Here is a 13,667-nt window from a genome sequence, read left to right as displayed (position 1 = left end):
TTTTCTTCACAATGTTTGACTACTAGTTCTTTCCAGTAATTGATTGGTTTAGATAACTGTGTGTGTTTTTATTTTCAGTGTCAGCGAGGTGAGGCAATGAGAGAGTGAAATTTGATTCTGGCATATAGCTTAATCCTTTTGAACAACATCAATTAGTATGGTAAACTTAATGTGCCTCTCCAAAGAATGGCCCACAATATTACATACTCCCTGTTCTTAATTGACATGAGTAAGTCACTTTCAAAGCAAGATTTAGTAAACTTTGCAGAACTTAACATCAGATGAGGTTATTGTTACTGTATCTAGTTGTGGATTGCAGTGGGTGTGAAGAATACTCTCCGTGGAATTCATGTTCTCTCAGTTACTTTCAAAGCAACATTTAGCATACTTTAACATCAGATAAGATTATTGCTAATTTTCCTAGTTTTGGAGGAAAGGGTGAAGCTCAAACTGTGAACGTGATGACAGCCTGTCAATTGAGCAATCAATTACTAGCCACTAATTATCTGTATTCTACAACTTAAATCTTATTTGATACAATCTGCTCCAAGCATTAATCATTCATATCTCCTTAGGCACCCCGAGCAAGTTTTATTTCCTTTAACAATTTATACAACTTGTATTTAGCTTTATTTCACTCTAAACTACCTTTCAATAAATATAAATGAACTGCTAGAACAGTTCTGAAATCTTGAGTCTCAAAGTGTTTTGCCATTTATATTTCTGTCATCTCTTGTATGGTGATTGTATTTCATAGGTGGTTAGTAGGCCCTTCCCTTCTCTTTCACATTTTGGAGAAGAATAATTTGAAGCATACATGTACTCAAATACTGCACATTTTCCAGCATCTCCTATTATACCGTAGAGATAAAAATGACTGCAGACATATACAATGTGCAAAAAGTAAATGAGATGCTATGATGGATTTGAATACAGAGTGTTAATTTATGTAGACACAGTAGACCCCAGTTGGGTCTAATATTATTTGATTTCTAATGAGATGAAGGCAAACTAAACAAAGATTTCAAAATTATTTATCTGTCTATAGTCATTGTATTACTATTGTTGTTCTTAAAATCAAAGTTTCAGTATGACTGACTAGAGGTTAACTTTCTTTTTTCTGGTTTTGTTAAAATAACTTTATTCCATTTTTTTTCAGAGATGGAGAATGTTGAAGACCTTCTATCTGCTTCAGTTTACTGTAGAGAGCGTATAAATCCATATCTTTTTGTTTATGCAATGTCAGTGGCTATAACACACAGAACAGATACACTACACCTGCCTTTGCCTTCATTGGCTGAGGTTTTCCCTGACAAATTCATGGATAGAGGGATTTTTTCAAAAGCTAGACAGGAAGCAAACATCGTGCCACCAGGCTCAAGGGTGAGTATAAACCACATTTATTGCACTGTTTTGTATCTTGGAACTAAATTACAGTTTAATGGTACTAACAATAAATTACTCCAGAAATAATGACATTTCTGTTGTGATGGACACCAATCTGTGTTTGATATATTTTTGTTTTCAAATAGGCAGATGGTTTTATCAGTAATTTTCCTGAATGATTTTCTACTTTTCTGTATGATCTGTAATATGATTGTTGATTGTAAAAACCAGTCATTTCTGTTGCATTTTGTTCTGTTGTGCTAGTGAGCAAAGGGTTTAAAGAAATTTGATTTAACTGATTATTTTATAACAAGACTACTGTTCATATTTCAATGGTATTTTTGAGTTACTATGTTTACTTATTATAAATGCTGAGTTACTATGTTTACTTATTATAAATACTGAATTGTATGCTATCTTATTTAACCAGGTAATGTGATATAAAAATACATGTGACTTGAACATTCAATATGGATAGTGTTATTATTTCAAAAGCATATATAATTTGTGGGTCTCCTGTCGTAAATCATTTGATTTCCTTTTTGTTATTGATTTAAGGTAATGCCACTCTATCACAGTGAATGCTGAGCTTGATTTTGAAGGGACTTTAAACCCTAACTATTCTTCCTTCTTCCACAATGAATGTTGTCTATTACTAAAAGCAGCTACACTCTGACTCCACATTGTATTTTTGCATGATGTTCTAATGCCTGTCAAATATTTTCATACATTCTAAGTGAGAGTAAGGAGAGTTACAATGGAATTATTATTTCTTGTAACAGCTAGGAATTTCCACAGGTCTCTGCTTGAAGTGCAGTTTATATATACTGGCATTTACATACGTAACATTTCTACTTTGGCAAGGCTGTGACAGGTAACCAGCTGTAGCCCTGTAATAGGAACAACCCTATCATTTTCCTGGAGTAATTAATGAAAACCACAGAAAACCTAAATCACCAAATAGTTGAGCTGCTGAGTCATTGATGGCCACATAAACACACTGAGAATGTTGCTGACTTTTGGACAAATCCTTCTTTAGAAATATAGAGTACATATACACACACATACTTTCATACACATACACTTGCTTTGCTACATTGTTCTAGCTTACTATGCTGAGCTGCCAGCTCACTGCAAGTGAAGCCTGACAGGCAAAAGAAGGTGATAATCCTCAATTTAATGAGACTCAGACTAATCACTTTATCTTTTGTGTTTTTGAATGTACCACATGATAATATACAATATCTTAAAATATGCTCTTGTGGGTTAGCATTTTGTCTGCCAATCCCTTCATATACTGATGGATGGGCAGTCCTGTAAGAAGGAGGAGAGAAGTAGGTTAGCTACAGATAATAGCATGTTTTCAGAGTGGACATTTCACTCATCAATGGAGTATGCACAAAGTACTATACTGAAACTTCATGACAGATTAAATGCACACATATTGGTAAGTAGCCTATCAAAAGTTTCCAGCAGTTGGTTTCACAATGTTTATAGCATAGCTGTTTTATTGGACACCAGTACAGTAAGATATAAGATCTCTTCCTGTAGTTATCAATTTTAACAATTTTGTTTGAGGTATTTTTCCTTGTGAGCAACATCCATAACTCTGTCAGTGTACAATTATACCTCAGTTAGCATAACTCTTACTGACTGTTGACATGCTTTTGTATGCACCATAAAGAGACTGCTGAATCTATGTGCTACGTGACATTTATATTAAAAGTAAGGTCTGTGTCTTGTTTCATACTGTAGTATATGTTTTCCCACAGTGTAACTATGTACAGATTACACTTATTAGATGCCTAGTTCACAGTTATACCTTTTACTCAGAAAATATGTTTGACTTGGAACAGGTTCCTATTGAAATTCCAGTGGACTACACTGCATCCAACCTTGATCCTGAACACCGTGTGGCATATTTCCGTGAGGATATTGGGATCAACTTATGTCACTGGTACTGGCATATAATTTATCCAGGTCAAGGACCATTTCCAATGAATGGTACAGATCGTGCTGGTGAGCTCTTTTACTACTACCACCAACAAATTATGGCCAGGTCAGTCTTTTTTTATTTCTTATAGGTATCTAAAATTTTTCTCTCAGATTTGCTACAAGACTACAAACTGTTATTTTATTTTACCAAAACTATGTTTTCATCATTGTGCATATAAATATTAATGTCTAATAGAGTGAGTATGACATAGTTTGCATTTCAGGGATCAGTGAGAGTATTTTCACTTTGAAATATATAATATCATAGGAGAAATATCTAATGATGAGCTACAAAAGTTAGTATTCACTAAAGAAAAAATAAAATATAGTGTGACCAGCAATTCTGCAATGAAAACACCCTTTAGATTTCTGTAGTTTCTGAGTGAAATTCTTCTTTCTTTTCTTGATGTGTTTGTTGATTTCTTAAGGGTCTTCAGAAAGGTTCAAAATCATGAAATGTTCAACTTTTACTTTTTTCATGTTAAAAGTCTTCAAACTTTCCCCTTTCAGTTCAGAAGTCTGCAACTATTTCTAAAATATTTTTGAAATATGTTCTGCATGGGTGTGACCCACTGTGGCATTGGTAAACTGCTGTCAAATGTTGTACTCATGAATCTACATGCTTCCTCTCTGTGTCCACCTCTTCTTCCCCCTCTCCCTGTCCACTTCATCCTCCCACCTTCATCTGTCCATCCCCTCTTCCTGACTCTGTCTGTTTCTCCATCTCCTCCTCCCTCTTCTCTTTGCAAATCTTCTCCACCTTTTCTCTCTAATCACACCTTCTTCACCCCTCTCTTTGTCCTTATGCCTTTCCCCCTTCTTCTGTCCATCTCCTCCTACCCCTCTTCCTTTTCCAACTGCACACTACAACTCTACAGTCTCCAACTGCCTCCTACATCTTCACCTCCTCCCACTTCTCTCTGTCCATATCCTGCTGCCTTTCACTCTGATCATCTCCTCCTACCCTCTTTCTTTCTGCACAACTCATTCTCCCACTCTCTCTCTGTTGGCACTCTCCTCCCCCTCTCTCTGCCCATCATCTCCTCTCAATCTCTTTCTATCCATATTCTCTTTCCCCTTTCTGAATCCACGTCATCACCCTGCCCCCCACTCTCTCTGCTCAGCCATGCCAATCCACATGGGTAATCCCTATGAGGCTTGTCAATACTACCCACCCAACATGCTTCTCATACAGGGCAGCCTACATGTGAGCTCCTGTGGGAGCCTGGTGGTTGTAACGTCTGAGAACTAATTCTCGTACAGCAAATAGGGGTGTGTGTACTAAATTTTAAACATCTGATTACTTCACAAATCAGTTAAAGTGCTAAATATTTGCCTTTAAGTGTGAGAGAGAAGAAAAGTATCGGAAAGATTTGAAATTATGTTTAAAGTTTCTTGGAAGACACTAAGTGTTGTCATTATAAAACACTGAATGGATATAAATGAAGTGATTTGCACTCTATTTGAAGCAAAAGCTAGTTCTCCGCACGTCTCAATGTTTATGATGTCATATCTCCTGAACTGTGTGTCATCAATGACCTAATTTTGCAGTTACATTCAGTAATACATTTGGATACTGTCTAGGAACTGTGTTGTGAATAGAGTCAGTAATAAAGTTCATCTGCATGAACAATGAAAATGTAGTAAGAGAGAGACTTTTTCCTTTCATCACTTTGTGTGTGTGTGTGTGTGTGTGTGTTGGGGGGGGGGGGGGGGGGATGTCAGTGAGAAAAACATTTGTAAGGGTTTGAAACTATGTGTAATGTTTGTTGCAAGTTACTAAGTGCACTCATTCCCAAATACTGGCTGAATTGATTCTGAGTGTTTGTGCACCATCAGGAACGCTACCTCAATAAAACACACAGTTTCAAACTGTAATACTAGCCTTGTTGTGTTAACCTTTTAACATCAAATTATATGTGTCAATGAGTAGATTATGATAACATTTTAAACTTTTAAATTCAGTCTGTAATTATGTGAAATATTGAAAATGAAATTTTTTTGGCCTCGCTGCAGCTGGTACTGGGTTCCAGATTTTGGGTTCCAGACTTTGGGTTCCAGGTTCTGGGATAGTACTTTTGTGATATAGATAGACGATGTATCATTATGTACAGAACGTGGAAAAGTCACCACATTTGCTGATGACACTACTATATCAGCTAGTAATCCCTTGGGATTTTGCCTTAAGAATCATATCTGGCAGTGGGGTAAAAAAGCACAAGAAAAATGGCATTTTTTGGCTATTATCATCTATTTATTGCTTATGGTATAATATTATGGGGAAATCAGTCACTAGAAAAACAAGTGTTCTATGCACAGAAGTGAACAGTAAGAATAATGTGTGAAGTCGTCCCACTATTTTACTCCCTTAGTAGTCGAATTTCCAAAAATGCTGAAGCATGCATTTTTTCTATTTCTGACTGTGAAACCAAATAACAGTTTTCATACTTCTAGCTTTAAAATTACCTTAATAGCAGCATATTTTCAAAAATTCTCCCATCACCTGCTTCACCCAGTTAAGGGTGGAATTTCAAAAAGTCTCTTGCTTCATGATACCTACAGTAAAAGATCAACACCCTCTTCAAATTTCAAGTCCCTATCCATAGTGTTTTGGGCCTGGTAATAATGAGTCAATGAATCAGTCAGGCCATATTTCACATCATTGAGGGTTGAATTTCCAAAAACACTGAAACACGTATTTTTTTTTTATTTCCAACTCAGGAGTATAAAACCAATTTACATAGGTGTAGCTTAAAAAATGCTTTAGAGTTCTTTAATAATGATTTGTTTTTAGAACAGTTTCACCAATATTTCACATCCATAGGGGTTAAATTTCCAAAAATTCTGAAACAAGTTTCTTTATTTTGAACCATTAAACCAGACACAGTTTTTTGTAGTTCTAGCTTCAAAATTACATGAATAGTGATTAGAGGGTTGAATGACGGATGCAATTAAGTTAGTTAAAGGTAGGAGTTTTACAGTTGTTAATGAAGTTAGTTAAAATGTGAAGGAATATTGGGAGCCAGAAGTCATATATGTATTACGTTCTGTTGCATAGCTCAGTGGTAGGGTACCATGATGCAAGTGGGTAGGTGGAGAGTTAAGCAACATGAAGCAGAACACTGTGTTACTGACCAGTGGATGACGTGACAAGAAGCAGCTTGGTGCACTCCAGGATGTCAGCAGTAATCGGCTCACTACACCAGCTGAGCAACACCAGAATATTCCACTGACAACTGGGGAGGAAGAACCACAAACATCAGTGGCAGAAATCTGTATTTAAAGACCAGCAGCAAGCTTCTCATCATCAACTATTTTAAGGCATTGAGGTAATGCAGAGCCTTTGTCACTCAGTGCTGCCACCAGTTCGGAGTCATCACTGTCATCGTAATCACCACAGTAGTCATCGTTATAATGCAGATCATCTCCTAGGGGATGCCAGAGTGATGTCACCACTGTAGTTATCACCGTCACTGCTTTTGGACACCATCAGCAAGCAGCCACCTGTCATGAGAGTCATTAAGTGGGCTGCATTGCGGTAATTCACTGTTGCCATCATCCTGGGATGCTGCCTTCACAAACACTGTGAGCAGGGCAAGAGCTGGGGACCATGACGTGCCAACACCAGACAGCCGCTGCTGGGGATGGTCACTGAGACTATCCCCTTGCTGCTGCCACTACGCCCTCCCCAGCTGCGATCACAGCAGAGGCATGTGGCACATGGTTCTAGCTGCCGTGGTACAACCCAGCAAGGTCATAGAGCCTCTACCGAAGCAGCGGATTCCAGTTACACCAGTGCAACTGTAGTTGCAGCAGTGGGCACATGTGTGAGCATCTGCTAGCCAAATTAATCACTGCCAAGAATATTATGAGCGGAGGCAAATCTCGCCTAGGGGGCCAACAACCAATGTATACAGTTGATCAATAAAAGCTGTTATTCTGTCATCATGGCACCATCCATGGTCACAACCCCACCATTCTTTTCCTCACACCCAGCAGAGACCTCATGTTCAAATATGGCAATGGGTAGTGGAGTCCTGTGCATGTTTACACCGGTGTCAGCAAGACTGCTGAGGAATTGTGGAGGATGGACCTCACAGAGTTAGGAGTCAGCAGTATGGGGCACCTACAGTGATGGTGTGCCAATTTCTGCCTGGATCATTTTTGTATTCTTTTGGTATAGTTTTCTCTTGATTAAATTGTAGTCATGGTGAATGAACATTCAGCTGCTGAGGTTATTGAGCAACTTAGAGATGAGGTAGATAAATTACAGATAGAGTTAAACGAGCTGAGAGGGGCAGGGAGGAAACAGTCTCATCCCAACTCACCCGGCCTGGATGGCACTGCTGTGGGATTGATTACCCCATTTTCAGGGAAACAGGAGGGAAAATGTTTTTATCTTTCATGACAATTTGGCTGCAGCCACCAAATTGGGGGTGGAGTAAGGAGCATTTATTACATATTGCTAGGCTGAAATTAATGAGAGATGGTAGAGCACACATTATGTGTAATGAGAATTTCAGGAAGGGTTAATAGAGAGGTATCAGAAGAAGAACAGGGCAAGATATTGTCAGGAACAACTTACTAGGGTTTTCGTAAGCAGTATGAATCGACTGAAAGTTTCACTGATGGTATTTGTAAGGTCAATGTAGGTACCTCTGAGCTAACGGATGATGACAGGGTTAACTCAGTAACTTTATGGGAAGCAGAGCAGAGGGGCCTTGATGCATTTTTGAGGGGGTTACAACCAGAAATGTTGAGAATGGTTTGTTTGGAATTTCCTGAGTATTTGAGTGAAGCAGTGGATATTTCATTATCATTAGAGGAAACTGAGTCATTGGTTAGGTCACATGAATGGCAGACAGTGTTCAGTATGGACATAAATTGTTTTCATTGTGGGTGAAAGGGTCATGTGCAAAGAGATTGCAGACAGAAACATTGCAGCTATTGCAAGAAATTTGGTCACTCTGATTGGCAATGCCGTAACTGAAATCAACAGCAATGGAAGTTTCAGTCACAGGGTAGATCTTATGGACAGTAGCTAAATGGTTCAGAGTTTGGGGTGACTACTTTGGCATGGTCCCAGTAAGAGTTAGTGCATGTAAGAAAGCAGTGGCAGACTTTTTTTTGATTGGATATGTGGGGAATAAATCAGGTAAAATGTTGGATACTGGTTCTCAGGTATCAGTTGCAAGCAAATAATTTAAGTACACCACACAGGATGTTAATGGCATACCTGAGGGCATGTAAATTGACTCGGTGCTGGAGTGTTGAAGTTCTGAGTGGGGGAGCTTAACTTCCAAGTCGATGCAGATATTTTTCTGATGGTCAGCAGTAGTTACAACATTATTCTCAGACTTGATTTCCTGGTTGCACATCATGGCATAATTGACATGGAATGGCATGCGGCAGAAATGGATGGAATTTTGTTTGAGCTAGGCTCTGCAGTTGGAATACCTTCACTGTCACAAGATCTGCCCTACAGGCAAGGAAACCGATTAAACAAGGTCTCTTAAAGTCAACTGAAAGGTACAGAAGAGGTAGTCTCGATTGATGTTGGTACTGACCTGCCAATTAACTGATTGTGTATTGTTGAACCTTCAGCAGATGGCAAAGTACTAGATGCAGTTGGTTGTTTTACATGATGTAGCATGTCCTACGTTTGGAAGGTACATGGCATTAGTGTAGTGCCTGTCAGTATTGATAACTTTGACCTCGAGGAAGTAAAGCTGTTGCAGGGCCCCTGGTTGTGAATTTAGAAGTGTTGGATGAGGATGAACTAGACCATGATTTTATAGTGAATTGCATAATGCCAGGAGGGTCTGTTGACTGGTGAGTGCTAAGAAGTGAGGTTGCGCAGTTATGCATTAACGTCCACATAAGAGGTGTTACACTGTCACAACAGACCAGTTACCATCTGCCCTTCGAAGTTAGTGCATACAGTGCTGAAGTCTTGTGAGTTTGCACTGTTTAGTGGGTATGTGGAATTATTTAATCTGTCGAGTCCATTACCTGTAACGCCTCTTGTTCAGCACCAGTTTTCTACTGGAAGTGAAGCACCCATCTACAAATGACCGTATTGAGTTCCAAGGCATTTACATAACTGTGTCTGTCTGATACCAATAGTAAGATCTCCTGCACCTTTAGTGGGGTGTACTTCCACAATGACTTCCATGCTAATGGGCATGCTTGTATCACATAGGACTCCAACAGTACAGCCAATTATGGAAGAGTTTCTAGATCAGCAACTTAGAGATGGCATAACTGAAACTAGTTGTAATCCCTGGTTTTCTCCTATTGTAATTGCAAACAAAAAATTACCAGATGCTGGCAAAGCATATTGTTTCTTTGTGTCTGCCAGTTCCTCAACCAGAAAATGGTGTTGGATGTGTATCCTATGGCTAATATAACAGAGACATTGGACAACTTGAGTCAGTGTCAGTACTTCACAACACTAGATTTGAGTAGTGGCTACCATCAGGTGGAAGTGATGCTGGAGGACCTACTGAAGCCTGCTTCTTGGCACCAACTGGGAACTTCCAATTTTTCTGCATATGTTTTGTACTTAAAAATGCACTGGCAGGCAACCTTTCAGCACTTGTTGGATAATGTGTTGCACAAATTAAAACCAAAACAATGCATTGTGTACCTGGATGACATAATTGTGTATTCATAGGATATTCCAGAACATTTGGAGCAGCAGTGCGAAGTGTTTGATCATCTGTGCACAGCACTGTTAATGTTAGATTTAGAGAAATATAATTTTGTATTGCAAGAAGTTTGGTATTTGGGTCAAATTATAGGGCAGGATGAAATTCATACCAATCCAAAGCTAGTTGAGGCTGTTCAGAATTTTCCAATGCGCACCAAGGTAAAGGAATTGAAATCTTTTTGGGGATCACGAATTTTTACCATAGATATGTTCAAAAATTTGCAGAAATTGCAAGACCTCTCAAGCAAATACCACAGAAAGGAGTGGAGTTTCATTGGACAGCTGAGTGTGAGATGGCATTCCATAAGTTAAAAGATCCGTTGACATGTGGTTCTGTTTTTGTCTATTGTGATTTTGAAAAATCATTTATTCTTTCTTTTGAATTGAGTGATTTTGTGCTAGGAGTTATTTTGAGCCAGGAAGTAGATGGACGGGGCACCAAAATGCTATGCTTCACAGCAGCTCAATAATTCTGAATGAAATTATTCCACTATGGAGAAGGAAATGCTCACAATGATATTTGGAATTTGATACTTTCATTGTTACCTGTATGGCAGACAATTTAAAGTAGAGACTGATCATGCAGTGCTTAAGTGGCTTTTAGGAATTAAGGATGCAATGAGTAGATTGTCAAGATGGATCATGCGGTTAAGTGAGTTGCATTACAAGGTAGTACATTGGCCGGGAAGGTTGCATGCTAACACAGATGGGCACAAGGTACACTCTATGGAATGCACAGGCATTGATGTAAGTGAATGGAGGGCAGCACTGTCAGCAATTTGCTAAACAACAGCAGTTCTGTATGGAGGGTGGAGTATTATATCAAATGACGCAAAATGGGCTGCCGTTAGTGATACCACAGAGCTTGTTGAAGCAAATGCATGATTCGATTTTAGTGGGACAGTCTGGTTGAAGAGCAACAGAGAGAAGGGTAGCACATGTAGGTAGGACGTGGGCGAGTACATGAAAAATTGTGTTCATGTGGTCAAAGAGCAGAACTTAACCACCAGAAGATTAAACTAGAGAGGTCACTGGAAGCTGATAAGTCCTTTCAAATGATACTATTGGACACCCTAGGACCCCTAGCACAAACACCAGCTGGGAATTGTTACATATTAACCATTATTGACCATCTTTTTCGTTGTGTTTCCATGCCAGCTTTACTGGACAAGCAAGCCACAACAGTGGCTCAGGTACTAATCAGCCAGTGGATACTTCTGTTTGGGATACTTGAAACCATAATCACAGATCAGAGTGAAAATTTTATGTTGGAATTACAGCAGCAGCTATGCAGGCTGTAGCACATTAAGAAATTATGAATGAGCACTCTGCATCCTCAAGCTAATGCTTGCATGGAATGAGTACACAGAATAATTGCAAAACTGTAGAGTTTTCACATAAATTCCAGCATAACAGTTGAGACTTCCTATTGGCCTACTTCATTGCTGTCATTAGGGGTTATCCCCTAATGAAGAAATTTTTGGGCTCAAGATGGCATTACCGTTTAAGTTTTGCCACAAAAAGACATCTCATCAGTGAATGATTTCAGAGAGTGAAACTTATTTGCAGGCAAGTACAACAAATGAAGATGGAGGCTTTTAAAAACAGGAAAGGGCACGTGATGGGACAGCAGTGTTACCTAAGTAACATGAGGGACAATGGTTTATGTTAGGGAATCCTTATGTGCTGAAGGGGAAATTGAAGAAGCTTGTGTCATGGTATAATGATCCTTACATATAGTAGAGATGATGTAGCCACTTAACATTAAACTGCAACTCCTCACCCGCCCTTCGACAGTCTGTGTAAGCTTAATTTATCCATTTAAGGGGGATATGGACAATTTGCCTCATGTGACCCCAGTTTCCATAGAAATGGGGAGACCGGGGCGGGGGGGGGGGGGGGGGGGGGGGGGGGAGGAAACAGGGAAAAAATGAACAAGGACGAGAAAAAGGAAAAAGCAAAGGAAATAGCATAATAGGGCAAATCATCGGGAGGTGCTAAGACGTAGAACACAGACGTGGAACTGTCATTAGGATTTTCGTACTCCACAGGATGCATGTTCTTACCTTGGGGTGGGAGAAAATGGAAGCAGCATAGGAGGAGCACATGCAGTCCATGGAGGAGGTATAGAGTACTGAGTTGTATTGTGTTAGGCATATTGTGCTATGGGTGTGTGGCAGAAGCAGTAGAGGTACATTCTGAGTCAGAAAGTGTCATGCTTTCCAAGCAGATGTATGTGATTTTGGATCATCAGCAGACATAGGGATGGATTGCAACATTTGGGCACTCAGGAATGAGACTTGGAGATGGGAAGAAACATTCGGGAAATTGCACAATATGATGTGTAATCAGTCAGGGTGTAATGGTACACAAGGAGAGTATTGTGATCGGAGTTTGCAAATCTACAGGTGCAACTATGATGGACTATGGAGTTGATCCCTTGGGTTAGACAAAAAAGTGGATGTTTGATGGTAAGATCCTAAAGATAGTGTGTGGTACAACCAATATGGATGTCATAGCTAATTTCAGTAAGGCATTAAGAGGAAGTTCAGAAGGAGGCAGAAAGCAATCAGGAGGCAGTGAATTTGCATGCAATCCAGCTGACTAGACCCAGCTCACCAGTTTGGAAAGCGATGTGCTGAACAACACTTGGCAGCTTTGTGAGTTGGCCGCTACTTTAATGTCGCGTATTAGGTCATCAGCGGAAATCTCCAATTGGAACTTGCAAGTTTTTGGTGATCGCTTGGACATTATTGATGCACAGATAATGGTTGCTGCATTACTATGCAGTTTTGTTAATAGCTTGACAGTTGCTCATATTAAAAGTGTGGAACTACAGGAAGCACTGTTGCACACCACACACGGGCACCTTACACTAGTTCTACTACCAATTGTTAACATGTTTGAAAGAAATCCAAACTGTTGTGCTAGTGCCTTTGGGACTTATTAAACCAGCAAGGGAGGAGTACTTGAATATGTACTATTGCTTGGCTACCATTACGAGCCAGCAGAGAGGGCTCACCTGGAAATTAGCATGCAAATTCCACTAATTTGCAGAGACCACTATTTGGAGTCATATGTGATACAAGCATGCCCATTAGCATGGAAGTCATTTTGGAAGTACATCCAACTACAGGTGCAGAAGATCTTACTAGTGGTGTCAGACAGACACAGTTATGCATTAACGTCTACATAGGAGTTGTTACACTGTCACAACAGACCAGTTACCATCTGCCCTTTGAAGTTAATGCATACAATGCTGAAGTCTTGTGAGTTTGCATTGTTTCATTCTGAGAAGGGGGTCACAGAATGCCCTAAGCAGGTATTGTCAGAGGAGGGAGAATACTTCCAATGGGTAGGACAGCACTGGTTATATGTGGTGGCAGAGCGGACAGTTGTTAATTGTACATATTACAAGGAGGGCAAGTTAGATAGCACACTAAGGTTGGTTCTGCAGGGATTAATACTCACTGGAAATCATTGTGAGATATCTGGACCCACTTTACACTTATCAGCTACAATAATGGGAACCGTAGCCATCAGTATGGTCCATTCCTTAATTTGTGTACCTTCC

The 13,667-nt window shown here is 39.6% G+C and overlaps 1 protein-coding gene across 3 annotated transcripts in view; it reads left to right on the top strand.

The window, feature by feature from the left end:
• LOC126162072 (phenoloxidase 1-like) overlaps positions 1–13,667 on the top strand; it is a 243,090-nt gene that overhangs the window by 100,734 nt on the left and 128,689 nt on the right. For all 3 annotated transcript variants that reach the window (XM_049918338.1, XM_049918339.1, XM_049918340.1), the window contains exons 6-7: positions 1,160–1,383; positions 3,243–3,445. In XM_049918338.1, coding sequence (XP_049774295.1) covers positions 1,160–1,383; positions 3,243–3,445 — 427 coding nt within the window. The remainder of the gene's footprint in view (positions 1–1,159; positions 1,384–3,242; positions 3,446–13,667) is intronic.

The sequence above is a fragment of the Schistocerca cancellata genome, chromosome 2, assembly GCF_023864275.1.
Source record: "Schistocerca cancellata isolate TAMUIC-IGC-003103 chromosome 2, iqSchCanc2.1, whole genome shotgun sequence".
NCBI lineage: Eukaryota > Metazoa > Arthropoda > Insecta > Orthoptera > Acrididae > Schistocerca > Schistocerca cancellata.
Note: the sequence above shows the minus strand (reverse complement) of the source record. Positions and strands in the feature narration are given on the sequence as shown.